At 35.0% G+C, this 27,729-nt stretch overlaps 4 protein-coding genes and 1 pseudogene across 4 annotated transcripts in view; all 5 read left to right on the top strand.

Moving 5' to 3' along the window:
- LOC104718680 (2-oxoglutarate-Fe(II) type oxidoreductase-like) overlaps positions 1-3,309 on the top strand; it is a 3,724-nt gene extending 415 nt beyond the window's left edge. The window contains exons 2-11 of the mRNA XM_010436469.2: positions 127-319; positions 446-526; positions 1,759-1,810; positions 1,933-2,057; positions 2,155-2,255; positions 2,361-2,419; positions 2,523-2,579; positions 2,678-2,723; positions 2,820-2,899; positions 3,003-3,309. Of these exons, the coding sequence (XP_010434771.1) occupies positions 127-319; positions 446-526; positions 1,759-1,810; positions 1,933-2,057; positions 2,155-2,255; positions 2,361-2,419; positions 2,523-2,579; positions 2,678-2,723; positions 2,820-2,899; positions 3,003-3,081 (873 nt within the window). The 3' untranslated portion in view covers positions 3,082-3,309. The remainder of the gene's footprint in view (positions 1-126; positions 320-445; positions 527-1,758; positions 1,811-1,932; positions 2,058-2,154; positions 2,256-2,360; positions 2,420-2,522; positions 2,580-2,677; positions 2,724-2,819; positions 2,900-3,002) is intronic.
- Positions 4,052-6,836, top strand: LOC104718682 (annotated as a pseudogene).
- Positions 7,891-12,340, top strand: LOC104718683 (peroxisomal acyl-coenzyme A oxidase 1). The gene is made up of 14 exons (XM_010436470.2): positions 7,891-8,196; positions 8,321-8,429; positions 8,521-8,582; positions 8,661-8,870; positions 8,964-9,051; positions 9,132-9,294; positions 9,429-9,627; positions 9,885-10,082; positions 10,249-10,380; positions 10,770-10,890; positions 11,009-11,119; positions 11,194-11,263; positions 11,361-11,544; positions 11,808-12,340. Exons 1-14 carry the CDS (start codon positions 8,059-8,061, stop codon positions 12,015-12,017), a joined length of 1,995 nt encoding a protein of 664 aa, XP_010434772.1. The 5' UTR covers positions 7,891-8,058; the 3' UTR covers positions 12,018-12,340.
- On the top strand, positions 15,974-16,762 carry LOC104718684 (ethylene-responsive transcription factor ERF039-like). Its single transcript, XM_010436471.2, has one exon. It carries the CDS (start codon positions 16,133-16,135, stop codon positions 16,670-16,672), a length of 540 nt encoding a protein of 179 aa, XP_010434773.1. The 5' UTR covers positions 15,974-16,132; the 3' UTR covers positions 16,673-16,762.
- Positions 20,429-21,409, top strand: LOC104720295. The gene has a single exon (XM_010438223.1). It carries the CDS (start codon positions 20,429-20,431, stop codon positions 21,407-21,409), a length of 981 nt encoding a protein of 326 aa, XP_010436525.1.

The raw sequence follows: 27,729 nt of genomic DNA on the forward strand, positions 1-27,729 counted from the left end.
GAAACAAAACGAAGTCATTGATTGTATTATCTATATACTCTCAACGGTAATTGCTTCTTTATGTTACTACGCAAATTTTGAGTTTAAACTGATATTTTGATGATTATATATATATATATTTATAAGGCTTGCGTGGATCATGGATTCTTCTATCTCACGAATCATGGCGTTTCGGAAGAGTTGATGGAAAGAGTGTTAACGGAGAGCAAGAAACTATTCTCTCTTCCTCTTGATGAGAAGATGGTGATGGCTCGTCGTGGTTCTCGTGGTTACTCACCTTTATACGACGAAAAACATGAATCCTCTGCCACGTACAAAGGTTCTTAATTATATTATATTATTATAGGTTACGATCTTGGTTATATTCATGTTATAATGATCTCTATAATTGGCTTTGGTTGAGAAAAAGGAAAAGTGTGATTGATTGAAAATATTCATGTAAAAGGTGATTCCAAGGAGATGTTCACGTTTGGATCTTCAGAAGGAGTTTTGGGACAACTTTACCCTAACGAGTGGCCTCTTGAAGGTAAAATTTGTTTGATATATAATACTTATAAGAAGATAAATACAGTATAGATTATAGAAATTGATACTTTAATTGATGATAATAGTGCGGTATTACAATCTACAATTTACAAATTAAAGAAAGTGAGGAATTTGATAATGGAACTCCTATTAATATTCTAATAATTGTCACTCTTTAATAATAAACTATTTTCCAACTCTCGAGAATTATATATATAAAAATAGGAAAGTAGAAAACAAATAGTATACATTTAATGCGAAACAGGAAAACCAAACCGAATTTTCCAGATAATATTTGAATATCATAATTTAATAACTTAAAATATAGTACTTTATAAATATATATATATTGTTAGTTTATTATAATAGAAACTGTATTAATAATTAATGTTATCTTAAACTCTTAATAGTCTGATAACATGACTTTTTCTGTTTTTCTTGGTCCAGATCTTGATAACAAGCGAAAATTAAATAATAATTGATAGATTATATTTTACTGAAATGTTTGTTTTAGCTACCAAATTGTAAACGGAATTTCAACTGAATGAACTCAAAACGTTCCAACCAAAAGTCTTTTAATTTGATCTCCTAACCAGTCGGATCATGAAATCTAACAGGTAAACAAAACTACGGCTTTTAACATAGAACAATTGTTATAAATACCACTAAAATAGGTTTTTATTCCAAAAATACCATAATTTAGTTTTTTTTTCCAAAAATATCACTAAAATGTATATTTTTCCAAAAATACCACATAATTAAATTAAAGTTCTAATACTTAAAACTAATTCATAAATTCTAAATACTAAACCCTATCCCTAAAAATTATACCCTAAAACTAAATGTGTCAACCCAAACTAAAAAAAAAATTCTACATCCTTAAAAATTAATTTTTTTTTTGTGTTTGTGATAATTTTGGAAAAAAAACTTTTGTGGTATTTTTGGAAAAAAAAACTAAAATGTGATATTTTTGGGAAAAACAACCTTTTTAGTGGTATTTAAAAGAATTTCTCTTTAACATATAACAAAACCATATCAGGTAGCGAGTTTAAAGGCTGACCTTGCGGGGTTGGTCTGAGGTTTAAAACACTGACAGAAACTAAAGAGCCTAACCTACAATAAAAACATATTTAGCAAGAAGTAGTCTCTGGGCCTTTGAACCTCTTTGTTTCTGCAAATACTATTTTGTTATGTTGATTATCTTATCTTATTGGTTATGGATGTTTGTATTAGAGCTTCTGCCGCTTTGGAGGCCAACCATGGAATGCTACTATAAAAATGTCATGTAAGTAGAAGGAAACTTGCTGACCAAAAATACTTCTAAATTAACTATTGTTTTTTCGTACTTATATATTGGATTGTACGTTGTGGTTTTTGTTTACTGGTCTGGTCTTTGTTGCTTCTTAGGGATATTGTTGGTAAGAAATTGCTTGGCCTAGTGGCTTTGGCATTGAATTTAGAGGAAAACTTCTTTGAACAAGTGGGAGCCTTCAATGATCAAGCAGCAGTTGTTCGTCTCATACGTTATCCAGGTCTTCCACCAAACCTGTGTTCTAAATGAGAAAACCACCACTGCTCGTTTCTGTATTTTACTCTTAGATTCCCTCCTTGTCACATTATATATAATAGGAGAGTTGGATTCATCTGGAGAAGAAACATGTGGGGCTTCTGCTCATTCAGATTTTGGAATGATAACTCTTCTTGCAACGGATGGAGTTGCAGGCCTTCAAGTATTCATCTCATATATTTTTTTTAAAAAATGAGAATTTCTTTTGTTTTTTTATCTTTTTTTTTTTTTTAGTTCTAATAATTAATGTTTGCGTACGTACTAAAAGGTTTGTAGGGATAAAGATAAAGAACCAAAGGTTTGGGAAGATGTCGCTGGAATCAAAGGGTAAGTTACATAATTAAAACCATAAAACATATGCGTTTTGATTGACTCTATTTGTAGTTAAGGCCTAAAACTTAAGATGACTTTGTGTAAATTATAATCACAGGGCTTTTGTTGTCAATATCGGCGACCTTATGGAGAGATGGACTAACGGTCTTTTCCGGTACCTAATAAATAAAACATCTATACTTTTAGTTTACAATATTTCTCATTTTTAGGATGAATAATTTGACTTAAGATATATCGCTTCTTGATTATAAGATCAACCATGCATAGAGTGGTGTCGGTGGGGAAAGAACGTTATTCGGTACGTACGATGTAATTTGTTTGAATTAGTCTCTTTTTTTTTTTACTAATCGTCATCATTATCGTGGCATAAACATGTTCGTTTAATTACTTGAAGGTGGCTGTATTCGTCGATCCAGACCCAAACTGCGTTGTGAAGTGCTTGGAGACCTGCTGCAGTGAAACTTCTCCTCCCAGGTATTTTAATAACTCTCCTTATATTGTGATAACTTAAAAAGTTTTGGTCTTCTATCACAAAGCTTAAAGGTACGGTTGATTTGTGAATTTCTTGCCTGATCAGGTTTCCACCGGTCCGGGCCAAAGATTATTTCCACGAGCGATTCAGTCAAACTCTCGCTTCGTATTCTGGTTCCGGCTAAAAGACGTATATGAGAAGCTCCTCCACATTTGCTTAAATAAGACATGCATGTGTCAAATGTTTGAGTTTTCTACGTTAATAAAACCTGTTCTAATGTTTGGGTTTGAGTCGTGTGCTTTGCGTGGACATGAATGTATTGTAATAAATTATTAAAGGTGATAAAGTACTTATAACTATATCACTGATGCTGTATTATTTGCGACTGGTCAAATATACTAGTTGTGGTCCTTATTGGACTATGATTCCGTATTGGAACAGATGTTTTCATAAAATGGTTTCATCTTGTTGAGAATGTTCTTGGTTTGGAAGAAGCATTCCGGCCGATTACATGAGGGATTACTCAGCAGTCATATGATTTCCAGGAGTTCAAGCATTCCCGATAACATGAGGGATTACTCTGGCCACTCTCCTGAGCTCTTACACGAAATCTGAGAATAGATTGGATAAAACTGAGGCTACCTTTGAGAAGATGAGAGAGCTTGGATTCCTCTTTAAAGTTTCACCCTTCAATTCGATGATTACTCTCTACGGTAAGCTCCAAAATCGAGATATGGTTCGAAAAGCTTGTACGTGAGATGCAAGAGAGAGAAAGGTCGAGTGTGACAGTCCCACAGTGAACAAGGTTTTGAGGGTATACGCAGACACAAGCAGCCAGTATGAAATCGATGGAAACACTTTCAAAATGTGGGTTGATGAACAAGGAATCAAACTGGAGGGAGGCGCTGCCGTTGCAATGGCAAAAGCGTACGTTAGATGTGGTTCTAAAGAAAAGGCGATAAAGATGTATGGTAACGTGGCAGGGAGTGAAAAAGAAGTGTACTGGTTAAAAAAAAAGTGTACTGATTAATTAAGTGTCTAAAATGTACTAAAACACAAACAAAGCCTTCAAATATTTTTCGGATTGGTTCGGTTCAAATACCGGTTCCGGTTATTTTATCTAAACCGTAGTCGTATTCCAGTATACGTCTCGTTCTCGCATATATGCCAAAACGATCAGAGCAAAATCAATTTCCAAACAGAGAGAATGGGGACGTCGCTTCCACTTCCGATCATCGACCTATCTTCGCCGGAAAAAATCTCCACCGCACAATTGATCCGTCAGGTTCTTCTTCACCTCTCTGTTACTTGTATCCTGCTTCTTCTACTTGATTAGCTGCTTCTTCTTCGTCTTCTTACCTCTTTCTCAGCAGTCATATGATTTCCATGAGTTCAAATTTTTCCAATTTCAGTTGTGGGTTAGTAAGTGATAGGACTAGTACCTGTAGCCATCAATTGACCAAGATTGGTTTTTTTTTTTTTTTTTGAGTGGTTCGGTCTTGGTCTGCGTTATTTAAGGAGGTCTTGTCTTGTGTATACTTAAGTTGAACTGGTTCAGACGATGTTTGTTTATGACATGTCTGTCTCTCTCTATGATTGCTGATAAACTATTTTGTTTTGTTATGTCGGTAAAATTAGGCATGTCTTGAACATGGATTCTTTTATGTCAAGAATCATGGCATCGAGGAAGAATTAATAAAAGGGGTTTTTAAGGAGAGCAAAGGCTTCTTTGATCTTCCACTAGTGGAGAAGATGGCTTTACTCCGCCGTGATTTGCTTGGTTATACTCCTTTGTATGCTGAGAAACTTGACCCGTCCGTGACCTCCATAGGTTCATTCAATTTGGTGGTTTTGTATATGGCATATGGTTTGTTTTCTTGCTGGAGGTGGTCTTTAAGATTTGATCTCTCTTTGTTAGGTGATTCCAAGGAAAGCTTTTATTTTGGCTCTTTCGAAGGCGTTCTTGCTCAACGTTACCCAAATCAATGGCCTTCTCAAGGTTATATCTTACTACCTGTTTCTTTAATCTGTTTTGATCTCAATCTCTCTTACGGATTAGGTGTCTGACTGTCTGTATATAGATCTCTTGCCATCATGGAGACACACCATGGAATGTTACTACAAGAATGTCCTGTAAGCACCTGCTTTTTAGTCGCTCTATTGGAAAATGAATCTCAAACTAAAACTTTATACTCTGTCTTCTCTATACATCCTCAGTTGATAATAGGTATTTCAAGTTCATTATCAACATTTAGATTTGAACCTCGATGGTAGGGACATATATAGTTTATTGTAGCCAATTACATTGGTACTATCTTTGGTCTCTCGATATATCAACTTCTAAATATAAGGAGATTATGATATTTTATGATTATTTTCTCCTGGATCATTTAGGGATCATTCAAAGAAGTCCTCATCTAAATCCAATGCCAAGGCAATCAAGCCGAGCAATTTTCTACCCACGGACCTTAAAGCAGCAATGCAATTAAGTTGGAGCCCTAAATGATCCTGCAGCAGTTGTTCGCCTCTTACGCTATCCAGGTATCTCTATGTACATCAGATTCTGGTTGGATTGATGATTGGTATTAATCTTGATTGACTTTGCTAAGAATTAGAACTTAACATACCCGAGGAACATGTATATCTAAACAAGTAAACATATGTAATAAGTGAAAACTTGATCCGTATTTGAGGAGTTCCAGTCAGGTTTTGATATCTGCACTTCTGATGATATATATAGGTGAAGTGATTTCGTCAGATGTAGAAACATATGGTGCCTCAGCTCACTCAGATTATGGAATGGTCACTCTTCTTTTGACTGATGGAGTTCCTGGGCTTCAGGTAAACTATTATTTTATTTTATTTTTCTTGTAACTCTCCTCATACTCGTCTTCTTTTAGTAACCTTATGTTCTTACACCGTCTGTTAAAACTCATAGGTTTGTAGAGACAAATCGAAACAACCACACATTTGGGAAGATGTCCCTGGAATTACAGGGTAAAGTTTAGCGTTTTTTTATAGCTACTGGATTAATTTTGGATGCTTGTTGATTAGAAATAATTGTTGAATTCCGGGGGACTTTCTATAACTGTAGGGCGTTTATTGTCAACATTGGTGATTTGATGGAGAGATGGACCAATGGAATGTTCCGGTAAATTTTAAGAGTGTGTTTTCTAGGTAACATTTCAAGATAATTCATGTAATATATGTGAATGGGGTTTTAGGTCTACATTGCACCGAGTGATGCCGGTTGGAAAAGAACGTTACTCGGTAACTTTGCCTGATTCTTTGTAATTTCCTTACAAATTGATAAAGTTTTGGGCAAAAGTAGCTAAACTGAGGAGAAGTTTATTGTAGGTGGTGTTCTTCTTAGATCCCAATCCAGATTGTAATGTAAAATGCTTGGAGAGTTGTTGCAGCGAAACTTGTCCCCCAAGGTATTTGAGAAAACTCTTGTTGAATGAATCTTTACTCCATTGCACATTTGTTGAAATCTTTTTGATTTTGAATGGTAGAAAAATAAAAGTTTTGAGTCCGTTTCTCATATATTTTTTTATCGGTGTAGATTCCCGCCTATTCTGGCCGGCGACTATCTTAAGGAGCGTTTCAGGCTAACCTACGCAACCTCCTTCTCCTAGTCTACGTTTTTTGGTTACGAAATGTAAAAGAAATGGTGGTCTAACTTGCACTAATGTTAAATTAGTGAAATGTATTAGAGTCCAAAGTCCCACATTGGTTGGGATAGAGATCTTTGAGGAATAAAATGTCAAAGAATCCCGTGGGACTTGAAAATGATTTAGTCAAAGACGCACAAAAAAAACTGTTGGAACTTGAATGGGCGGTTACGTATATGGACCATACTTCTACACGTTGTGAATTTGTATGTGGTCTATAGCGACAATGTCTTTTGTTCAAAGCATAAATATGTTTGGTCTTTTACGATTATAATACAAAACGATATAAATGGATAGTTAACCTAACTGTACTTTTGATCGGAACACAAATCTTCATACACAGTTGACAAGTGAAAAACTCAAAAAAGACTTAAATATTCATGTACATTACAAGTTGTTTTTTCTTTTTATCTTCGAACTGCCCATAACGCAACTATATGTACGTTGCAATTTAAAAATAAGAAAACAAAACATTATCTTATCTGTTTAATCTAATTCCTTTATCTTATTTTTATCTTGTTTTGGCAACATGTTGGTCAGATTGCATGTCATTCATTATTTCATATTTTCCATACTGTGTTTTTTTTTGTTTTTTTTTAAATTATTTTAGGACAAAAGTACAAATTAATTTCTATTTGTTAGTCAAACATATATATGTTCCATATGAGGGAAAAATGGATATAATTCCATATTTTTTTGCCGACCATCTAATTTTTGTTCTCAATATACGTTGAACAATAATAGTTACTAGTATGGAAAAGAATTTCAAAAATTGATTCATTTCCACGTTTCTTATCTTGCAATTTAAAGATAAGAAAACAGAACATTATCTTATCCTTTATCTTGTTTTAGCAACATGTTAGTCAGATTGCATGTCATTCATTATTTCATTTATTATTATTTCCATATTGGCGTATTTTACTGTGTTTTTATTTTTTATTTTAGGACACAAGTACAATAATACAACATATAGATTAATTTTTTTTTTCTTTTTAAGTATTTGTTAGTCAAATATATATGTTCCATATGAGGGGAAAAAGGATATAATTCCATATTTTTTGTGCCGACCATCCAATTTTGTTCTCAATATATACGTTGAAAAATAATTACTAGCATGGAAAAGAATCCAAAAATTGATTCATTTCCACGTTTTTTTTTTAATATTTATTATCTATGTCAACAGTGAGACATGGATCTGAGAGAATGAGATAAATACAAAATATTTCATCAATTTATAAAGAGAAAGAAAAACAAAAAAAAAAAAAAAAAGGAAAAAAAGTCCTATTATAAAATTGATTTGTCTTTCTTCTTCTCTTTTTATATCCGAAATAAAAGTTTTTAATTTATATTTCGCTTCTCTCAACAACTCTTTCTTCTGCAATTAAATCGGTAGAAGAAGAACACGGCATTCTTCATCACCATCGTCATCTCTTAATAATCGCTGAGAGTTTTTTTTTTCTCTGGAAAGTTTTGAAATTTACCAAATCATGGAAGGAGTTGATCACCTTGCTGATGAGAGGAACAAGGCGGAGTTCGACGTCGACGAAATGAAGATCGTCTGGGCTGGTTCCCGCCACGCTTTTGAGGTTTCCGATCGAATTGCCCGCCTCGTCGCCTCCGATCCGGTTTCTTTCTTTTTTCTCAATTCTCCTTCTTCTTTCTTTGTTCTTTCGATTAGGATAAGGGATTTTTTTTTCATCGTGTTCGATTTGTTGAATTTTCGTGTTTTATCTTGTTTATTATATATAGGTATTTGAGAAAAGCAATAGAGCTCGGTTGAGTAGGAAGGAGCTATTTAAAAGCACTTTGAGGAAATGTGCTCATGCTTTCAAGAGGATCATCGAGCTTCGTCTCACTGGTATGGATGATTCCTTCTTCTCACGCTCCTTATTGTTTTCGTTGATTCTCAAGTTTTTTTGTATTGATCAGTCTTTGTTGGTTGGTTACAGAGGAAGAAGCAGGAAGATTGAGGCACTTTGTTGATCAGCCTGCCTACGTGGATCTGCACTGGGTACTCTCTTTATTTTGATAAATCAATAGATATGATTTCTGATGACACCATTTTGATTCGTTGATTCTATTTCTGTAGGGAATGTTTGTGCCAGCTATTAAAGGGCAGGGCACTGAGGAGCAGCAGCGGAAGTGGTTGTCGCTGGCGAATAAGATGCAGATTATTGGGTGTTATGCACAAACTGAGCTTGGTCATGGCTCTAATGTTCAAGGCCTTGAGACAACTGCTACCTTTGATCCCAAGACGGATGAGTTTGTTATTCACACACCTACTCAGACTGCTTCCAAAGTGAGTTGATGACTAGGAAGCCTTTTGATTGATTATGCACATTGATTTGACTTAGTTGTGTAAGATTCTTTATCTGCTTTGGTTTTTGAATAGTGGTGGCCTGGTGGCTTGGGAAAAGTTTCTACCCATGCTGTTGTTTACGCTCGTCTCATTACTGACGGCAAAGACTATGGTGTCCATGGTATGAACCGGAAACAAAAAAAGGTTTAGTATTTTAGTTTTGCTTGCTCCGGTTTTGATTGCTTGAACTTCCTCTTCCAGGATTTATTGTGCAACTACGCAGCTTAGAAGATCATTCTCCTCTTCCAAATATAACTGTTGGTGATATTGGGACGAAGATGGGAAATGGAGCATATAATTCAATGGACAACGGGTTTCTTATGTTTGATCATGTTCGCATTCCCAGAGATCAAATGCTCATGAGGTCATCCCTCTTTGCCTTTATTGTCTGATTTTTAATAAGCAATTCACGATGTAATGATAGGTCTAGAGGGAATTGCTTGTGCTTAAATGCGGGCTTATGGTTCTGCATTTTTCTCCTCTTTCAAAACGTTTCAGGCTGTCAAAAGTTACAAGGGAAGGAAAATATGTGCCATCGGATGTTCCAAAGCAGCTGGTGTATGGTACTATGGTATATGTGAGACAAACAATTGTGGCAGATGCTTCCAATGCACTATCTCGAGCAGTTTGCATAGCTACAAGGTACAGTGCAGTGCGGAGACAGTTTGGCGCACATAACGGTGGCATTGAGACACAGGTACTCATTGAAACCCATTTCATAACCAAGGATACTCATAGCTGTGTACACCTATTGATTGATGTTGGATCATAGCAAATTTCAAAGTATTTCTACCTTGAAAAACTTACTTGTACGAATATTTTCCTGATTTAGGCAGATTGTTTGCTGAAGTGATTTTCTTTGACTTGCTATGTAGAGTTTTTTTCTTTTTCTTTACAATCATTATGTTGGCTGAAAAAGGGGATGTAATATTTTTCTGCATGTTGTTGTCACAGGTGATTGATTATAAAACTCAGCAGAACAGGCTATTTCCTCTGCTAGCATCTGCATATGCATTTCGATTTGTTGGAGAGTGGCTAAAATGGCTGTACACGGATGTAACGGAAAGACTGGCTGCTAGTGATTTCGCAACTTTGCCAGAGGCTCATGCATGCACTGCAGGGTTGAAGTCTCTCACCACCACAGCCACTGCGGTATGTTCCGGAGCTGGTCCTTTATGCTCATTAGAATAGTCTGATAGGTTTAGTTTCTCTGAGGGTCCAACCACTCATATATTGGAACGTTTGTTCCCTCCTTGACATTGTCTTGGAGGTTTATTTAGAATTGGAAAATTCAGCCTAAGCGTTATATTGGGTGCAGGATGGTATTGAAGAATGTCGTAAGTTATGTGGTGGACATGGCTACTTGTGGTGCAGTGGACTCCCTGAGCTGTTTGCTGTGTATGTTCCTGCCTGCACATACGAAGGAGACAATGTTGTGCTGCAATTACAGGTACTTATTATCAACTGGGAGCTATTCTCATTTACTAGAATAATACTGTCAGCATATATAGATTTCTTAGCACGTGGCTCTTCATCTTATGTCTCTCTGGTCTTTCGGCGGTGAGTTCTTGATTTAACATGCTTTCATATTGTGAGTTTTGTACCTTTTTAGATATAATTATTTGAAGGTTTTTGTCTATTTCACCTGTTTCATATTTTTTGGCTTTTCTCACCTGCAACTGGTTTGTGTTTTCTTGGTTGATATGCAAAACACATTTGACAGCTTTTGAAGTTTTTTTGTTAATTCTTGTTTCCCCAGTGTTTCCAACAGTAAGAAAAGCTGTAAGCCCCTTTGTCATTTGTGGTTATTCATGCTATTGTTCGAAATTGTGTTTATAGGTTGCTCGATTCCTTATGAAGACAGTCGCCCAGCTGGGATCTGGAAAGGTTCCTGTTGGCACAACTGCTTATATGGGCCGGGCAGTACATCTTTTGCAATGTCGTTCTGGTGTTCAAAAGGGTGAGTTTTTAAGTTTATATGTTCTATCCTTCGTCCTGCTACAAAAGCAAACATATGATCTTTCCTCGATATGATTCCGAGTTAATGATAAAGTTGGTTTTATTCATTGGGCATGTAGCTGAGGATTGGTTAAACCCTGATGAGGTACTGGAAGCTTTTGAAGCTAGGGCTTTGAGAATGGCTGTTACTTGTGCCAAAAATCTCAGCAAGTTTGAGAATCAGGAACAAGGTACTGATCTAACTCCATGAATCCAGAATCTGAAGGCAAAAGACCAAACTCTCAAACATTTCTCCTGTCAATAGGATTCCAAGAGCTCTTGGCTGATCTGGTTGAGGCTGCAATTGCGCATTGCCAATTGATTGTTGTTTCCAAGTAAGCTTCTTGAAAAACCGTTTACACGGATCAAATAAGTTAAGTGGTTCTCCTCTGTGTGTCAGCTCCTGTATTTTGCCAATTTTGTCTCGGTTAGGTTCATAGCTAAACTAGAGCAAGACATAGGAGGCAAAGGAGTGAAGAAACAGCTGAATAATCTGTGTTACATTTACGCGCTCTATCTCCTTCACAAACACCTCGGAGATTTCCTCTCCACAAACACCATCACTCCCAAACAAGCCTCGCTCGCCAACGACCAGCTCCGCTCCTTATACTCTCAGGTTCAGCATCTCTTACTCACTGCATTTGATTCCTTAAAAAAGCTGAGTTCTATAGGAGTGATTTGGATAAGCTGGTTTAATGTGTTTGGTTAAGCTTAATAGAATAGAGTTCCGGTTTAGATTAGTTTCGGTTTACTGTACATTGTTGTATATAGATCAACACTGTAAAGTTAGTTAGGCTTTAATCAATGAGAAAATCATTTCACAAATCTCTTTGCTCATGAACACTATTAAGTTCTAACAATTTGTGTTCTTTCCAATAGGTTCGTCCTAATGCGGTTGCCCTTGTGGACGCGTTCAATTACACTGACCATTACTTGAACTCGGTGCTGGGCCGTTACGACGGCAATGTGTACCCGAAACTGTTTGAGGAAGCGTGGAAGGATCCATTGAACGACTCGGTGGTTCCTGACGGGTACCATGAATACCTTCGACCTGTGCTTAAGCAGCAACTTCGTACCGCTAGACTCTAAAGAGTTTGTTTTACTTGATTGCTCGATATGGTTAATCGCACGTTTGATTTGCTTCTTCTTAACGTTCCGGTTATTGCTTTGAATAAATTCGCCGGTTTAAAAACTGGCGATGCCCTTATTTATATGTAGTAATGTAGAGTAGCTAATACGGTGGAATTTAGTATTCAAGAAACATTAATAATAAATTGATCGTTTCTACTCTGAGAAGGATATGTTGTATGCTACTTTGTAATATTCGTACATACACTCCAATTTGAGGGATGTTATAATTTTGGAATGTATGTACGAAGATCATGTCATATGTTTGACATTTTTCTCTTTGATTGCTTTCGTAATTATTTAGTAATTATCTTCACACTGTAGAAATCTTTTCCTAATTTAATCAATTATTTATCATATGCTTTTTATTTAAAGTAACTATAAATTAGATTGATTTTTTGTTTCTTCTGAAAATCTTGTTTAGCTGTCATAAATAGTGGTTTGTAACTGAAAAACGTGTTTTATAATTGTTGTTTTCATAAAAAGTCTCTTTAGTTAATGCGATCCAAAAGATTTTCTATAATACTGTATACTGATAATTAGATTTTTAAGATCATAAAACTTTTTTCGAATGAGACGGGATTTTATACGTTACCTGCAATGGCGAATCGAATTGAATTCAATTCGGCTGTGTATTAATTAGTATTACATCCGAATTGTTACCATCTTTTTTTTTTGTTAAATAAAGTTAAATTGTTAGTTCTTTGTTGCTTTGGGAGTTAACTCACAGTTTGAATGTGATGCATTGTTTGCATCATCAATATATATATATATAAAAAAAAGGCTTTGCTGAAATTGGAACACGCATGTGAATCTGTTTCCAGGATTGTGCTTAATTTGTTTAAATAGCATCGTTTTCGGACATAAGACTTCCAGACCTTTGCATTTATTAAGCATTTAGTAACCGAATTTGGTAGGTGAATTAATATAGTGCAAACTAATGTTTTGGTTGTAATTCACTTTATCAACCAACTGTTTTTAGAAAATTACAGCAAACTAGATTCTTATCATATAGTCTTTGTAAATTGTATATCTATATAACACTTGTTACTTGTTTTTATTATTTTTTTTTGTTTCGTCTTAATCGTCAAACAGACCCCACGATAATATACAATTACTGAACTTGCTCTCTCTAAATGTTAGATAATGTACATATTTTTTCAACATCATGCTTTTGTACATATATACAGATATATACTACATGTGTTTACGTCGTTTTGCGTACGTGCATCGTCCATAGCAGCCTTCTAATCAATTTCTTTACTAAAAATGTGTCTTCTTTAAATTCTAAAATATGTCAAAAACTTCTACAATTATTCCGTATATTCGCAAATTTCCAAGTGCAAAACATAATCCGTCGATTGTTTATAGAGACTTTAAAGCAAACATCCAAGCGCATTTGACGACTGACCGGTGTTAATTACTATTGTCTCATTTCTGGATATATAAAGTTATCATCGTTTTGTCCTAAAAGATGCTCCGGAATCTCAACTTCAAACTATAATATAATTGTCTCTTTCGTTATGGTACACATATATTCTATAACAAAAATATGTATATATATCGTTAAGAAATGTCAATTTTAGAGAATTCATGAAGACGATTAATATTTAAGACAAATGCTTTCGTACTATAACCCCCGCTAAAAGGACAAGAAGTCAAGATAACATATATGATATGAACATATAGAAAATACAACTACAGTTTTACCTGATGTATTTTTTGCTAAGTTCACTTTTAAGATTTTTTTTTTTACTATTCCCTCCAATTTAAATTACTTGTTATTTTAGGTTTTCACACAAACTAAAAAAATAATTAAATTTTCAGAGTCATCCTTTTTAATGTATATTTTTATTTTTTTTAAATAGTTAGATTAAAATTATTTTTTTTATCAAACAAACTATTACGAAACAAAATTTAAATTCTAAAATGACAACTAAACAGAAAGAGAAGGAGTATATTATTATAAAACTCGCATGCACTATTAAATTTATCAACTACTATGAGATTTAGGATGTACTATCGTTAACATTAGTTGTTGTCTTTGTCAAACTTAATCCTAGTGGAAAAACGTGGGTTAGGCTTTGTAAGCAGAGACATGAGTCACGGTCGCGGGGAACGAAGATATTACAATTTTGGGGGAAAAAAAAACAAAAGATGGAAATTAGAAGAAAATTTGTAAAAGTAAAATAAAAGGAAATAACGACCCCAACTATTGAATCTATTTCTTCCCTAAAAATTACTGTACATGTAATTATTTTAAAAATGTCTTCATACACAGGAAAAAAAATAGATCTGATGTTATATCCACATGTAAAAAATGGTGAATCTACTCTCAAACAGATAATGATGGACCAAAGCATATATTAGGATTTTAAAACTATTTAAGTGTGAACATCAGTCTCGTACATCTAAAATGTAAACCTAAAACAAAATATAATTTCTATGGTTACTATGGCACATTTGAAAAAATCGAAATTAACTTATTTTTAAAGAAAAACAGGATAAATTAAACATTATTCTCCTCCACGCCCAGTTAAATATACGAGAATGAAATCATCTTCACAACAACAATCAACACAGAACCAACCATGGACATACGCAGAGAAGAAAAACAAGGACTAAGCCTACAAAGTCTTTCGTAAAATGCAACTACGATGTAGCCTTTGACTATAACACAAATCAAACTAAATGTGGATGGATACTATGAGATCAAAATGGTGTTTCTCAAAGATAGGGGGCATCAGCTTTAGGCTATACAGTGTCACCTTTACAAGCAGAAACAAATGATTCACTAGCAGCAATACAACAAAGTTGGATCAGGGGATTAACTAACGTTATGTTTGAAGGCGATAATGAGATACTAACCAAAGCTTTAAATGATCAAATTGTTGATGTATCGATAGACAACATAGTTCAAAATATAAAGACTTGGTCATCTAAATTCAAGACTGTTAAGTTTGTTTTTGCTCCTAAGGAGGGATTGTAATAATTCTGCTTACTGTTTAGCAAAATTTGGTTGTACTTTTTGTATTTTCTATTCAGCATGTTTCTCACCACCTGATTGGCTATCAGATCGGTTGTATAACGATTATTATCATTGAATAATATAATTCATTTTTGCTGAAAAAAAACAAATATAATTTCTTTTAAAGTTCTAAAAGAACTCCATGCTTAATAAGCTTAACCAATTGAATTCTCTCTTGTGAATATTTTTAATATTACTCCTAAATTACCAACTACGGAGTTTCATTCCACTTTTGATTCGTGAACATATTATCAAACCTAAATCAATGTAAACTTGGGTTATTTAAAGTTTAGAATGATAGAATTTAGTATTTGGAATTTAGAGTTTAGAATTTAGAATTTAGAATTTAGTTATTTTATACATAGAAAAAAATATTTTTGAAAATAAACACTATAAATATTTTTGAAAAATGACATAAGAAAAGAGATATTTTTGATAATGTCCAATTAATTTATGTATCAATTATTCTCTTACGCAAGATTCTTAACAAATCATATTCATGAAGTAATATCAATTTCTATTACAATTTATATATTCTGGGTTAGTGGTTTAGTTATTTTAGGCCGTTTTCTTATTTTTATGTTCAAAACCAATCAGAATAATTTGAGCTAATACAATGCGTCCTGGTTCAAGTAGTACATATATATTTAAATGTGGAAGGAACGAGTGAAAACAGTACACTAGGAGTTGATACAAACGAACAAGTGTCCAGTTCAGGTCTAAAATAATAAATATCTTATTATATGAAAGTAAAGTAATATCATTGCAAGAAGAAAACAAAAAGAAAAAGAAAAAAAAAATCTTAAGGTAGTCAAGTCTTTTTTTTTAGCTTTTAATATTTGATTTATACATATAAGAAGAAAAAAAACAGACACACAAGAATAATTGCTTCGTATTTGGATGTATATATTAGAAGAAGCAAACCAAACTCTCACACCCCAAAATACAACCAAAAAAAAGAAAACAAAACATTTTAGTTTTATAATCTTCCTACCAAAATTTCTCTCTCTCCCTCTCTCTCTCTCTCGTTACATTAAATTTCTTTTAGATGCAAGACTCTTCTTCCCTCGGTTCACAACGTAATCTCCGGTCACCAGCGCCGGAGAGAACCGGAAAGAGTTCAAAGAGTAAAAATGAGCAGAAGGGTGTTTCTAAGCATCCGAGTTTTCGTGGGGTAAGAATGAGACAATGGGGGAAATGGGTGTCTGAAATCAGAGAACCAAGAAAGAAATCAAGAATCTGGCTCGGCACTTTCTCAACGCCAGAGATGGCGGCGCGTGCTCACGACGTGGCGGCTTTGGCCATCAAAGGTGGCTCAGCACACCTCAATTTCCCGGAGCTAGCTTACCATTTGCCAAGACCGGCGAGCGTCGACCCTAAAGACATTCAAGAAGCCGCAGCAGCAGCAGCTGCAGTTGACTGGAAAGCACCGGGGTCTCCTTCTAGCACGGTGACGTCATCTCCGGTCGCCGACGACGCTTTCTCCGACCTCCCTGATCTTTTGCTAGACGTGAATGATCACAACAAAGTCGATGGGTTCTGGGACTCGTTTCCTTACGAAGATCCTTTCTTCTTGGAGAATTATTAGCAGGCAAATTCTTGCCGGCGAATGAGTTTTCCGGTGGGGTTCCTGGTAAATAATGAACCGATGTCGTTTTGTACTTTTTTTTGTCTTTGTTGGGAATTTTTTTTTTTTTTTTTTTTTTTTTTTTTTTTTTTTTTTTTTTTTTTTTTTTTTTTTTTTTTTTTTTTTNTGTGTAAGTAAGTACAGGTTATTTAATTTCTTTTTCTGTACAAATACGTACGTAATTACCAAAAAAGTTTCTTCATTTATTGGGATGCTTGCTATCTTCCATATTCATTATTATTATTATTTAGGGGCCTTGACCCTTTTATTTTCACATCTTTTAGTTCTGTGACAGAGACTATAAACTTTACTCCATAGAGCCGGCAAAGAATATATACATTTCGGGGGCTTATTTCGTTAACCTAATTATTGAAAGAGAATATGCACTATATACTACAAAAACAAAATATAATTAAGAAAATACTACAATTGTACATTTTTTATCATTTTCTCTCTTTTCAAATACAATTACACTTATACCCATTTCATATACTATATATTTTTTTAATATTATATCATTTTTTCATATAAACAACAAATTCCCTCTCTCTTTCAGCTTTCTCTATTTCTCTTTAATCTCATATCCACTCAACTTTCTCTATTACTTTTTCTCTCTCTTCTCTTCCCTCATGCTCTCTCACTCTCTCTCTTTTCTTTCATAATTGACTTTACAAACACATCAAACAACATCAATTCTTTCTTTTCCTGCTTATTTATTTGTTTAGGTTTTTCTCCTTTAAATTGCAGAAGATATCTCACTATATGTCTTTTGATTTAATTCATTGCATTTTGTTTTGTAACACGCTATTTTATCAAATTACACGCGTAGCAACATAATATCTCTCTCTTTAATAATATATTTTCTTAAATTACACGTTATTGTGAAGATTACATATGCTTTCGTTTGAAAACACGATTTTCAATATGAAAACACTTTTTTTTTAAAATGATACGCTTTTTGTTTTAGTATATACTGATATTTTTATTAACTCACATGTTTTTTTTCACAAATAGCAATACGTTGTTGTACTTTTGTCTTTTGTTTAAGGGCAGTTTTGACTTTTCCCTTCTCATGAAAATGGTAGTTACCAAACTTTTCTGACAATATGGTATTTACTTAATTTTTTTCCAAAATTCTGGTATTCACTAATATTACCCTTATTGAAAAAGAGTATACGTATAACGTACTACTATTAGAATCTACATATGTAATCGAGATATACTATCATTATGACACCTTGTATTAGTTATTTGTTATGTAATAGCTCTCAAAATAATTTCTCAATTATTCGAAGGTAAGAAAAAGTATATCATGATTCATGCACTATGTACTTCTTGTATTATGACATTTATTTATAATGATACTAGTGTAAGGACTAACGACCAAAACGATACGGTTTTGTCTCAAGGCTCAAACTGTGCAAAGCCCAACAACACAAAACCTTCTCATCATATGCCCAAAGCTGTACAACGACTACCTGCAAACGACAAAAAGAAGATAATTGCAAAGAAAGACAAGTCTTCAAGTTGTATGGCAATGACACTGAAAAATAGGTTTGAAGCGCTTGGATTAGACGATGAAGTTTGTGCCACGTGAAGGTCATCAATCTCACAACTTGTAACAACCCGTACCATGGACCCCATTAGCCTCACTGCTAGCTTGCCCCTATAGGCCCAAATCTGGCCCTACAGGGCTTCGATCCTAACGCCTCACCGTGGCAAATGGAACTACTCATCCAAATCCTCAGTAGGTTATTGGTGCGTCAGGCATTCCTTGAACCCTAGTCCCCACCCTTTAACAACCTTCCCACAGGACAAGTTGCCACCAATTGACCTGCAGCTCAATTGGTGGCAACTTGTCCTGTGGGAAGGTTGTTAAAGGGTGGGGACCAGGGTTCGAGGAACGCCTGGCGCACCAATAACCTACTGTGNCTCTATTTCTCTTTAATCTCATATCCACTCAACTTTCTCTATTACTTTTTCTCTCTCTTCTCTTCCCTCATGCTCTCTCACTCTCTCTCTTTTCTTTCATAATTGACTTTACAAACACATCAAACAACATCAATTCTTTCTTTTCCTGCTTATTTATTTGTTTAGGTTTTTCTCCTTTAAATTGCAGAAGATATCTCACTATATGTCTTTTGATTTAATTCATTGCATTTTGTTTTGTAACACGCTATTTTATCAAATTACACGCGTAGCAACATAATATCTCTCTCTTTAATAATATATTTTCTTAAATTACACGTTATTGTGAAGATTACATATGCTTTCGTTTGAAAACACGATTTTCAATATGAAAACACTTTTTTTTTAAAATGATACGCTTTTTGTTTTAGTATATACTGATATTTTTATTAACTCACATGTTTTTTTTCACAAATAGCAATACGTTGTTGTACTTTTGTCTTTTGTTTAAGGGCAGTTTTGACTTTTCCCTTCTCATGAAAATGGTAGTTACCAAACTTTTCTGACAATATGGTATTTACTTAATTTTTTTCCAAAATTCTGGTATTCACTAATATTACCCTTATTGAAAAAGAGTATACGTATAACGTACTACTATTAGAATCTACATATGTAATCGAGATATACTATCATTATGACACCTTGTATTAGTTATTTGTTATGTAATAGCTCTCAAAATAATTTCTCAATTATTCGAAGGTAAGAAAAAGTATATCATGATTCATGCACTATGTACTTCTTGTATTATGACATTTATTTATAATGATACTAGTGTAAGGACTAACGACCAAAACGATACGGTTTTGTCTCAAGGCTCAAACTGTGCAAAGCCCAACAACACAAAACCTTCTCATCATATGCCCAAAGCTGTACAACGACTACCTGCAAACGACAAAAAGAAGATAATTGCAAAGAAAGACAAGTCTTCAAGTTGTATGGCAATGACACTGAAAAATAGGTTTGAAGCGCTTGGATTAGACGATGAAGTTTGTGCCACGTGAAGGTCATCAATCTCACAACTTGTAACAACCCGTACCATGGACCCCATTAGCCTCACTGCTAGCTTGCCCCTATAGGCCCAAATCTGGCCCTACAGGGCTTCGATCCTAACGCCTCACCGTGGCAAATGGAACTACTCATCCAAATCCTCAGTAGGTTATTGGTGCGTCAGGCATTCCTTGAACCCTAGTCCCCACCCTTTAACAACCTTCCCACAGGACAAGTTGCCACCAATTGACCTGCAGCTCAATTGGTGGCAACTTGTCCTGTGGGAAGGTTGTTAAAGGGTGGGGACCAGGGTTCGAGGAACGCCTGGCGCACCAATAACCTACTGTGATTTTTATGTAACAACCCGTCCCATGGATCCCACTAGCCTCACTGCTAGCTTGCCCCCATAGGCCCAAAGCTGGCTCTGCAGGGCATCGATCCTAACCCCTCACCGTGGCAAAAGGAACTACTCATCCAAATCCACAGTAGGTTATTGGTGCGCCAAGCGTTCCTTGAATCCTGGTCCTCACCTTTTATCAACCTTCCCACAGGACAAGTCGCCACCAATTGAAGTGGGGTCCACGGGACGGGTTGTTACACAACTGGTCTATTCAAGAACAATCTAGAATCTAGGTCAAGAACCTTGCCTCACTATAAAAGAGAACAATCTTGTAATCTCATCTTTTTAAGCATCAATAATAAAGAAACAAACTTTCTATATTTTGTTTCTTTCTTCATGGTATCAGAGTCATGGACGGAACCATGGAACCCTATGCTTCTCCTTCACTACACATCTCAAACTGTGTCACCATCAAGCTCACTAAGGAAAACTACATAATCTGGAAGTCACATTTTGAATCTTTCTTACGAACACAAGCTATACTCGGATTTTTTAATGGAGCTGTCAAACCGCCACTAGAAGTAATTCCCATCCGCAACAACAACAATGGCAACACCGAAGAAGTTCTTAACCCAGACTTTGAAAGCTGGTCGAGATATGATCAAGTTGTCAAAGCATGGTTGCTTGGATCTATGAGCGAGAATGTCTTGAGGCTGGTAGTTGGCTGCTCCACTGCACAAGAGGTATGGAACACTCTGGTTTCTCACTTCAATCGCACATCTTCGTCTAGGTTGTTTGAGTTGCAAAGGCGTATCCAGAATGCTGAAAAGTTAGAAAAGAACATGTGTGATTATCTTAGAGAAATTAAAGAAATTTGTGATAAAATTGCTTCTATTGGAGATCGTGTTAGTGAAAATATGAAAAATTTTGCTGCTTTAAGAGGTTTAGGCTGTGAATATGAACCAATAATCACAGTCATCGAGGACTCTATGGATAGAAAGCCTGAACCTAACTATGACAATGTGATATCTCGACTTACTGGCTATGATGATAGACTCCAAGGCTACTCTGTCTCAACTGAGGTTAATCCACACCTAGCTTTTAACACCACAAGATCACCAAGCTACCAACACCGAGGTCGTGGTAACAGAGGTAGAGGAAGGGGAGGATACTCAACCAGAGGCCGAGGTTTTCATCAAAAATTCACCTCGTCAAGATCATCTCCATCAGTTGCTCACACAAATGAGAAACATGTCTGCCAAATTTGCAACAAACAATGTCATAATGCCTTTGAATGTTGGTATCGGTTCGATGAGGAGTATCAGCAATCTGCTCGCCCTGCAATCAATGCTACTGCGTTCTCTGCTCTTCACATCACTGATGTCACTGAGGACAACAACTAGTATTCAGACTCCGCTGCAACTGCACACATCACCAGCTCCACTCAACGTCTATAAAAGGCTCAATCCTATCACAACACTAATATAGTAATGGCAAGTGATGGGAACTTTCTTCCCATCACACATGTAGGCTCTGCAAATCTTCCCTCCACATCAGGTAATATCCCTCTTAAAGATGTGCTAGTCTACCTTGAAATAGGTAAGTCCTTGTTGTTAGTTTCAAAATTGACTAAGGATTATCCTTGTAAAGTGTCTTTTGATTCTGACGATGTTGTTATAAAGGACAAAGCAACACACAAAGTTCTGACAAAGGGAAGGAAAACTGATGGTCTGCACAAACTGGATGACTCAAAGCATAAGATGTTCTACTCCACAAGAAAAGTCAAGACGAGTGATGAGGCTTGGCATCAAAGGTTGGGGCATCCAAATCAGCAGGTCCTTCAACTTTTATCTACAAATAAGGGAATCCAAATCAAGAAAAGTACCAAGAAGGTGTGTGAGTCATGTCAGCTTGGAAAGAGTTCAAGGTTGCCATTTATTTCTTCTACTTTTATTGCTTCAAGACCCTTAGAGAGAGTGCATTATGATCTCTAGGGTCCTTCTCTTGTATCTTCTGTTCAAGGATTTAGATTTTATGCAGTGTTCATTGATAACTACTCAAGATACTGTTGGCTTTATCCTCTAAAAATAAAATCTGATTTCTACTCAATCTTCATCAAGTATCAACTACTTGTTCAAAATCTTCTATAAACAAAAATAGAAACCTTTCAATCAGATGGTGGTGGAGAATGTCAGAAATTTCTTACCTAGTTGGAGAACTCTGGTATCCAACACTTTGTCTCTTGTCCTCATACTCCTCAGCAAAATGGCATGGCAGAGAGAAAGCACAGATAATTAATGGAAATGGCTCTTACTCTACTATTTCAGAGTGCCACTCCACAAAGCTTTTGGGTAGAAGCTTTCTTTACATCAAATTTTCTAAGCAATCTCTTGCCTACCAGTGCTCTTGAAAGTAACAAAAGTCCGTATGAAGCTATATCCTCAAAACCACTAGAATATTCAGCCCTACGAACCTTCGGTTGTGCTTGCTTCCCAACTCTGAGGTCATATGCTCACAATAAGTTTGATCCACAATCACTCAAGTGCGTTTTTCTTGCATACACTGAGAAATATAAAGGTTACAGATGCTTTTATCCCCCAACTGGAAGTGTATATATTAGCCGCCATGTTATTTTTGATGAAGCAAGTTTTCCTTTTGCAAACACATATCTTTATCTTCAAAAATCCTCACCTACACCACTATATATACGGAGCCTGGATCAAACAACTTTCAGATGTCACAGTACCTTGTACTCCTATTGAAGAATCTCATCCAGCTCCTGCAACACCATCCGTTTCAGACACAACGATCAACAACAATGCCATTAAAAATGACACATCAACACAAAGCATGCCTGACTCCACAAATGAAACTGGTGATGAGAGTTTTTGGTGTACGGCAAGCCTAGATCTTGTTCCTATAGGCAACAGCTCTCAATCGCCAGTCTCAAATGTGCAAAGCTAAGCCACCAATGATGATATCTGCAAAACTGAAGCTACAAGTGAGTCTTCTTCAAATATTTCAACTCATCCAATGACAACACGATCAAAAGCTGGTATTACCAAACCGAACCCTCGTTATGCTCTACTTACACACAAGGTCTCATATCCAAAGCCTGAAACAGTAACTGCTGCTCTAAAAGATCCTTGCTGGACAACAACAATGAATGAGGAAATGAGTAATTGCAAAGAAGCAAATACATTCTCATTAGTTCCTCACACACCAGATATGCATGTTTTGGGCTCAAAATGGATCTTTCGAGTCAAACTCAATGCAGATGGCTCTTTAGACAAGTTCAAGGCCAGACTCGTTGCCCAGGGATTCAAACAAGAAGAAGGCATTGATTACCTTGAAACTTATAGCCCAATAATTAGAACAGCAACGGTGAGAGCTGTTCTTCATTTTGCAGTAGTTATGAACTGGGAAATTAAACAAATGGATGTTAAAAACGCATTTCTCCATGGAGATCTCAATGAAGTTGTGTATATGAAGCAACCTGTTGGGTTTATCGATAAGGAGCATCCCAATCATGTTTGTCTTCTCCATAAATCTCTCTATGGCCTAAAACAAGCTCCAAGGGCTTGGTTTGATAAATTTAGCAATTTTCTGCTAAACTTTGGCTTTACTTGCAGTCAGAGAGATCCATCTCTGTTTGTCTGCTTTAAAGGAACCGACATCATTATGTTGCTACTATACGTTGATGATATGGCTATTACAGGAAAATCTTCCAAGCTTCTCTCCACTCTTCTTGATGAACTCAACAAGCTTCACTATTTCCTCGAAATTCAGATCCAATATCATGAAAATGGTTTGTTTCTTTCTCAGCAGAAGTATGCTGAGGAACTTTTGGCTGTTGCTTCTATGTCCTCATGTAATCCTGTTGCCACACCACTTCCTCAACAACTGAACAAAGTGTCAAAACAGAATGCTCTGTTCGAAAATCCTAAATACTTCAGAAGCTTGGCAGGTCGACTACAATATCTAACCTTCACAACAGACCTGCAATTCTTTGTCAACTATGTATGCCAGAAGATGCATGAACCTCCAGTCTCCGATTTAAACCTACTCAAACGGATTCTAATGTACATAAAGGGTACCACTACGATGGGAGTCTCATTTGCTCGACACACCGACTCTAAGCTTTGCGTGTATAGTGACAGTGACTACTCCAGATGTCCGTCAACTAGCAGGTCCACTAGTGGCTTCTGTACTTTCCTTGGCCGAAACATGATTTCCTGGTCTTCAAAGAAACAACGAACGGTGTCAAAAAGCTCCACTGAAGCTGAATATAGAACCATGTCAGAAGCTGCCTCTGAAATCACTTGGATCGCTAATCTTCTTCATGACATAGGTGTCTCCCTGCCTGCTACGCCGGAACTCTACTGCGACAATCTCTCTGCAGTCTACCTTACTGCAAATCCAAGTTTCCATGCGAGAACCAAAAACATTTTGCGACGCATTACCACTATGTTCATGAGCAAGTTGCCTTCGGTAATCTGATCGTCAGTCACATTCCCGCTGAGTTTCAATTGGCAAACATTTGTACTAAATCTCTTCCCCAAAAACCTTTTGAGTATTTCAGGCTCAAACTTGGCGTTGGCGTGCCACCTACTCCAAGTTTGTGGGGGAGTGTAAGGACTAACGACCAAAAACGATACCGTTTTGTCTCAAGACTTAAATTGTGCAAATCCCAACAACACAAAACCTTCTCATCATATGCCCAAAGTTGTGCAACGGCTACCTGCAAACGATAAAAAGAAGATAATTGCAGACAAAGACAAGTCCTCAAGTTGTATGGCAATGACACTGAAAAATAGGTTTGAAGCGCTTGGATTAGACGATGAAGATTGTGCCACGTAAAGGTCATCAATCTCACATCTGGTCTATTCAAGAACAATCTAGAATCTAGGTCAACAACCTTGCTTCACTATAAAATAGAACAATCTTGTTTTTAAGCATTAATAATAAAAAAAAAAACAAACTTTCTATATTTCGTTTCTTTCTTCAACTATATCTCGAAATCCATTCGGGAATACTTCAAAAGCATAATTTTTTTAACGTTGAGGAGTCGAAATCTATATAGCAGCCAAAGTCACGGCAGGTAGAATAGATAATACAAAGAGATAAAAATGGCAAATTAGTTCAAGAGAGACAAACTTGATGGTCTTTTCTGTCATTTTTCAATTTCCAATTTCCACTTTTATTTTCGTGTCATCTTATTGGCCCTTATAAAGTTGAAAAAAATTAAAGGACCCATTGGCCCATTTATTAATTTAAATGTGTTGGTGTATTTAATGTACGTTTTAGTTAGTACTGATTTTCATTCTTCTGTTCATTTTGTGTCCTTATTTTTCTTAATCATTGTATTATTTTTATCAAATTTTAACGAATTCTTTTATAACTTTTTCAAATCAGTTCTCTAAATTTTATATTCTTCCTGTCTTAAGACTTTTCTTTTTAAGTTTCACATCAAACTTTCGTTATTATTTCTACAACTTTTCAATTTAATTAATGAATTTTATATGTAGCAAACTGTTCAAACTCTTTAATGAATTAGAAATATTAGTTTATTTATAAATAAAAGTTACTAAGTATGCCCTTTTTCATAACACAATAGATTTTGAATCACAATTAATACTCTCTCTCTTTATTTTTACTTGTTATTCTAGACTTAATTTTTTGTTTTTTTATTACTTATCGTTTTGTATTTACGATGCATTTTTATGGATCAAATTTTTAGTTTTACCCTTAACTTTTAGCTTATTAATTATTTATATCAAATGAAATAATATATTAATGAGAGGTAAAACAGAAAATTTGATTGTTTTTTTAATATGTGTGAAATTGTCTAGAATGACAAATACTATAAAACAGATGAAGTATATACTAATTGCCAAAACATATATACAACTAGATTTACTTACCATTTTAATTAGATGTCTATAGCGGCCAAGATGCATTGTAAACTAGCGTGCATTTTGTTTGAGAGTTATATTGAGTGTTGATTTACAAAAAACACACCAAATATTCTTTTGTTGTTAGAATACTTGTAAAATCCAATTGCGTGAGATTTTTGTTTTTGTTAATGGGATAACAAACATATTGAATAAGATGTAGATCGAATGATGCCAATCTTTCATTCCGCCGAATAATTTCGAAAAACTGATAAAATAATAAAATTTGTAAGGCGGATTTTGTAATATAATAGAGGAATGTTTTCCTATGAAACTTTTTTTTTACGTACTGGCATTTCCACATGTCATAACATTTTCCAAATTATTACTGTTCTATGGACTTTTTTTTATACGTTCTATCAAAAAAAAAAAGAAAAGAAGGTGAGCTGGCTTTTCTCGTATTCTCTTTGTCCGTTTGTAATCATTTTGTGAACACTTCTTATACCTTTTTTCTGGAACACTTCTTATACTGTGGTTTTTCTTTCGCTCAATATGGTCATTGTAAAAGTAATGGATATATCTAAATTGTTTTGTTTTATATATATATCTAAATTGTTATGGGTTTTAGAGTTTTAGTCAACGAAATTGGTGACTAGTTGAATTTCATATATTTTTTAGCAATATATTCATAATAAATTTGAGTATTTTATTTTATTTTTGTAGATTATATATTAGTATATTACAGTATATAAAACTTAATTCAAACATTTTAAATCAAACTTAATTCAAACGTTTTATCTTTGTGTCGCGAATTAGAACACTCTGCTTGTTTTGGACGGACGCTTGATGTTGATGCTGTTGTGTATTTAGCAGCAAGTATCGAAGTAATATGCTAAAGAGTCTTTGAGATAATTGATTTTAGTATATTAATAAATTTGGGTCCAACTCAAAACGAATTGGCAATGAGTGGAGAGACTCATGTACTATATATATTGCTTCAGTTGATTTCTTTCGTTGTGAGATTGTCTAATACATCCCCCTCACGCTCAGAATTGGATATCTGTAGCGTGAAGTTTGTGGGATTGGATATCTACGGAAGAAATTTTAATCCACAACAAGACATACCGCTTATATGGGCCATATAGTTGAGAAATCATTTCTTTATGGAAAATTGCTTGTTGGATCTAACTATAGGCTCTGATATCATATTAGTAAACATGGATCCAACTCAAAACCAATTAACAATGAATGGAAAGATCCATGTATTATATATATAGTGCCCCATAAATCTCTATTCTTTCTATGTGGAATATTTTAATATAGTAAAAAATATCATAAAATTCCTTAGAAAATATCATAGAATTCCTTAGAAAATATCCTTTATGTGGGAGGGTATGAGCCGTGCATTGCATAGACCACCAAATTAACATCATTGTTAAATAATAGCGACAGATTTGAATATGATTGAGCTTTGATGCTGCATTACATATGTTATTATTTATTAATTGATGTCATGTCAGTAAAGATTTTCAATTTAATTATTTAATTGGTTTGATTATACAAAAGTGTCATAATTAATATTGCGTCTAGAAACTAATCTCATGTTCATGTCGGCTGTGGTTTCTTTTTTGTTTGACCTAAGTGGCTTCTTACGAATAAAATAATAATCAGATATTAATTATTAATTTACATTTCTACTTAGTTGTATTTCTATCAATAGTTTGATGTTTAGAAAACTTTTTCGTTGCGAGAGAGCTCATTTTTATCTTCGGGAGTTTGTAAAAATATGTCTGCAGGATGGAGAATTATTCTTGTGGAGGCCAACTTCT

This window comes from Camelina sativa, chromosome 10 (genome assembly GCF_000633955.1).
Source record: "Camelina sativa cultivar DH55 chromosome 10, Cs, whole genome shotgun sequence".
Lineage (NCBI taxonomy): Eukaryota > Viridiplantae > Streptophyta > Magnoliopsida > Brassicales > Brassicaceae > Camelina > Camelina sativa.

Excerpts from the sequence above, each read along its gene's own strand:
- LOC104718683 (XM_010436470.2), top strand. The coding sequence starts at position 8,059 with ATGGAAGGAGTTGATCACCTTGCTGATGAGAGGAACAAGGCGGAGTTC. Across the intron at positions 8,871-8,963 it reads CTACTCAGACTGCTTCCAAA|TGGTGGCCTGGTGGCTTGGG; the intron begins GTGAGTTGATGA and ends GTTTTTGAATAG. Across the intron at positions 10,083-10,248 it reads TCACCACCACAGCCACTGCG|GATGGTATTGAAGAATGTCG; the intron begins GTATGTTCCGGA and ends TATTGGGTGCAG.
- LOC104718684 (XM_010436471.2), top strand. The coding sequence starts at position 16,133 with ATGCAAGACTCTTCTTCCCTCGGTTCACAACGTAATCTCCGGTCACCA.
- LOC104720295 (XM_010438223.1), top strand. The coding sequence starts at position 20,429 with ATGGAACCCTATGCTTCTCCTTCACTACACATCTCAAACTGTGTCACC.